The 4,444-nt window shown below is 34.2% G+C and overlaps 1 protein-coding gene across 1 annotated transcript; it reads left to right on the top strand.

The window, feature by feature from the left end:
- The first annotated feature begins 248 nt into the window (after window positions 1–248).
- On the top strand, window positions 249–2,141 carry LOC107583251 (mitochondrial cardiolipin hydrolase-like). The gene is made up of 2 exons (XM_016269397.1): window positions 249–325; window positions 1,729–2,141. The coding sequence occupies exons 1-2, from the start codon at window positions 283–285 to the stop codon at window positions 1,977–1,979; spliced, it is 294 nt and encodes a 97-aa protein (XP_016124883.1). The 5' UTR covers window positions 249–282; the 3' UTR covers window positions 1,980–2,141.
- Window positions 2,142–4,444: the final 2,303 nt, after the last annotated feature.

Below are 4,444 nucleotides of genomic sequence, written 5' to 3'. Positions count from 1 at the left end.
TTGGTGAATACGGCCTGAAACCACATGACATCTTTGAGGCCAATGACCTTTTCGAAGACATGAACCACACGCTGGTCCAGTGTACCCTCATCACATTGGCTCGAGTGGTGAGAAACTGATCAAACTCAACTTGAACAACCTGTGAATACGTATTTTTTCCATATTCTCTCTCCATGCACCCAGGCCAAGACTAAAGGCTTCTACACAAAGTGACATCGGTGTGAAGTATGCAGCAAAAAAGCACAGGGAGTCGTTGTACGAGTGGTTACGGACAGAGACTACATGACCATCACTGGATCTCAGATCGGCGCCCTCCGTAAGGCAGGTGTGTTGTCGCATAATGGGATTTCACAGGGTTGGTTCACGCCAAAATGAAAATTCTGCCATTGTTAATAGTAGTGAAGATGTCAGTCATCAAACTCAAGAAACGGACAAAAAAAAAACTACCAGAAAAGTAAGATGCTATATTCCAGAAAAAAAAAACAAAATCAGACAAAAAGTATAATAATATATATAGTTATAGTTAAAGTATAAGTATGTTTAATTAAAAAAATTAATGTATATATACATTAGTGCTGTCAAACGATTAATCGCGATTGTGTGTGTACTGTGTATATTTATTGTGTATAGATAAATAAATACACAAACAATCATACATGTATATATATTTTTTTATATATAAATTTATATATTTATATTCGTATATAATTTATATAAATATAAATATTTTATATATAAACAAAACATATTTTTCTTAAATATATACATGCATGTGTGTGTATTTATAATATATATATATATATATATATATCTCAGGGGCATTTTCTCCGAGGAGGACACAGAGGCAGTGCCTCCACAAAATATTGGATGAGAAAAAAATGTGTAGTACAAAAATAAAACAACGCAAATGTTAATGTAAAAATATTAAATAGATTTTTTTTTCTTTTTCTGAGTTATTTAACCAAGAAAATGTGACTGGGAAATTACATTTGATTAAAAAAAATAATAATAATAATTTGAAGAATTTGTCTAATAATGGTGGGTACTTATTTTAAATAATACTCTTGACATATTGCAGGATTTACAAGCAGCTCATAAATTGCTGATACGGTATATACTGTATGGCCAAAGCATATACTCTCTCTCTCTCTCTCTCTCTCTCTCGCAAAATAATAATATTATAGCTGAAGCGTTACTGAAGTATTAGTAATTTCCCAATACTGAAGTATAACTTAAAAAAACATAGAATGTCTATAATGTTTGTGACTTAAGACGTTATTAATCTTCATTATTATTACATTAGTAGAGTTAAAATCACATTTTTAAAATTCTAAGAATTAAAAAAAAAGTAAAAATTCTAAGAATTAAAAAAAAAACTATTCCATAATATTTCGAGGTTTTTACTGAGTCTGCAAACCTTATCATTGTATTTAGCATGTGCTTGTTTTCACAACTCTGGTATGCAGTACGAAACGATTCATAGTCAGAACTTGTACGACTGTTGCAGGTAGTAAAAACTGTCATGTTGTTTCAGTAGACAGTGCTGTAACTTCTGCGAGCTGTTACACCCGCCTACTGCGGACTGTGATGATGCATTAGAGCAGACTTAAAGGATCTAGAGGATTCATGGAGGGGTTTGACAGATGTCGAAATCGCATCTGTTGTTAATTTGCAAGCGGATTTGGAGCTAATTGATCGTTTCCAATCTGTTTTTGACCTCTATTACAGGCATCCGTGTGAGGCACGAGATGAGCGCAGCTGTTCATATGCACCATAAGTTTGCATTAGTGGACGGCAGGAAATTGATCACTGGCTCCCTCAACTGGACCCTAACCGCAGTCCAGAGCAACAAAGAAAACATCATGGTTACGGAGGAGCCGGCGCTTGTGCGGCCCTATCAGCAGGAGTTTCAGAAGCTGTGGGAGGCCAGTGATCCAGCCAATCACAAACCTCAATGCACCAATGGGCAGCTAAATTGATAGGCTTTACATTTACTTCTTTTTCTTTAGAGTTTACATTACACAGTTCTACACAGAGGAGTTTATTTTATTTGTTAGATTACTTTTAGAAGTCGAAAGCTAGTTTTCTTTCTTCTGATTGTTTGTTAATGACAATTTCAGCACCTTTAGGTGTTTTCCAGTTTTGATGCAAAATGTTTAGTTTTTTTTGTTGTGGGCTTGAAAGATTTATTATTTAGTTCAATTTAAGAGTTCAGTTAATAAAACTTATTTAAAGATGTGCTCTAGTGTAAGTAAAAACTAGTTCAAATAAACCGATCTGCTAAAATAATACATATCTTTGCTCATGAACACCTAGTGTGCAAAGCAAGCTGAAACCTGTGAGTTTGCGTTTCATAGCCATGCTTTTGATTGCTCAATTCCTGATGGTGTGTGCCTTTTGTTTTCCTCTTTTGTGTCTAGAAGATTTTAGATAAGCTTGTTTCTGTATATGCACATGAATATAATTTTTTGTTTTTTTAAAGCTAAAAAAATAACTGTTCTTATTTCCTTTTAATGTTGGAGTTTCCTTTTGAATAAAGTTCAAACAGTGCATTAAATAAATAGTATATTTATTTTTTAATAAATTCGTTTTTTTAATAAAATATTTTTTTATTATATTTTTATTTTAGGTTTATAGATTATATAAACTATATATATATATATATATACTGATTAACTGGTAAATATTTGTAGAAATATCAGCTTTAAATTCTCTTTCTTATAAAAAGGCACGGTTTAGATTCTTGCAATTGGCCAAAAAGCTTGTATGATTAACCCTTAACTGTCACCGTCCCACCTGTGGGATGTTTGGCGCTCTTTTTTTTTTGTTGTCTTTTTCTCTATCAAATATTTTAGTAATCATCATAAATCATATATCATTTGAAAGCTTAGAAGCCCAAGATTCATCCCATGAAAACCATTTCGAAATCAGACATTGCGTTACCATGGAAATGGTACTTTAAAATCTTTTGGCGGTCTCCTCCCCCGTAGTGGGCGGTGTCAAGTGTCATATTACAAAATGAATTACGGTCTTTTAGAATCAAAACTTTTTATAATCTTGACAAAAAACATATCATTGGAAAGGTCTGAGTCTCAGGATTCCATATTTGAGATATGTTATTTTGAGATAGAAGTAATATTGACAGAGAAATCTAGACATTTGTGACAGAAAAATGCATTAAAAAAATTCAATGGAGTTTGGATGGCACCTGGTGGCTGTTTGTGGTATAACACCCTAAATAAAATCTCACAGGAACCTCAATTTTTTTCATATTAACTTCAAATTTGGAACATATCTTATTTAGACATAAGGCTATAATTTTATACCAATTTTAGAGTAAAACCTTATATGTAAAATATTTATTATATATAAAATAAAATTAATATAGTGCATTTTCTTTACAGCAAATTTAAACTACTATAACTTTTTGATACTTCAATTTTTGGAAAAAAAATTCCACTTTTGCGATAATTTGCTGATTTTCTTCTTTAACAAGAGACCAACCTTATGTATGTATTCCAAAGTGTTCATAAAATTACAACAATTAAAGTTTGGATAGTGCACCTGCATGCCTATTTAAAAAAAAATGGGGGGTGACAGTTAAAGGGTTAAACTGTAAAACTGTCGATCTTGTTACTTTTTTGTGTTTTTATCACCATTTGAAAACGCTAATGGAACTCGATTCACAGAATGACCCGTATGTAACTAGCAGAAGACAATGCTGCGTGGCTGACAGGGGACCTGTTGATTGGTTGCTCCGTGAGTGCGGGCTGGAAGCTCGCCAGGGCCGCAGGCTGATCTGGAAACAGCCAGCGCAGTTTCAGCACAAATAAATGGTCGACAGCCAGGTCGCTGCAGACATCAAGCGTCTGACTTTGCAACGCCCCTCTTTAGGCACGGGAATGGTCGGGTTTTAAGGCGAGTGGACCCTTTCCAGTGTGTTTTGCGGGAAAAGTGCGAGGACTGGATGTCCGAAACCAGCTGAGGAAAAGCGCAACATCAAGTGCATAGAATAAAATAACCACCTCTAAGAAGAGCCGGATAAGGTTAGTCACCCTGTTCTGTTTGTGCCCGACGGATACGCATTTTTCTGTAGTCGCTTACAGTGGAGAGAGTTGTAAGGAAGATGTCCATATGGAAGCACGATCAGAGCCCTTTCAGTTGCCTATTAATGTACCTTTCAACCCCAAAACTCAGCTATTGATGACATGCTCAAATGTATATTTTCTGAGTGTGTTTGACTTGCTCATGTAAGCTGATATTGTGTTTGACAGATCTGTAGATTTCACAGTTCAGGGTGTGTGCTGCTGTTTGGGTCGACCAGTATCAGATCAAATGTAACCTGTCATCTCATCTTATTCTTTGCCTGTGCAAAAGGGATCCCTTATCATTTTATTTAAAATTGCATATATATATATATATATATATATATATATATATATAT

This window comes from Sinocyclocheilus grahami, unplaced genomic scaffold, assembly GCF_001515645.1.
Source record: "Sinocyclocheilus grahami isolate Dianchi unplaced genomic scaffold, SAMN03320097.WGS_v1.1 scaffold51.1, whole genome shotgun sequence".
NCBI lineage: Eukaryota > Metazoa > Chordata > Actinopteri > Cypriniformes > Cyprinidae > Sinocyclocheilus > Sinocyclocheilus grahami.
This window is presented reverse-complemented; position numbering and strand designations above follow the sequence as displayed.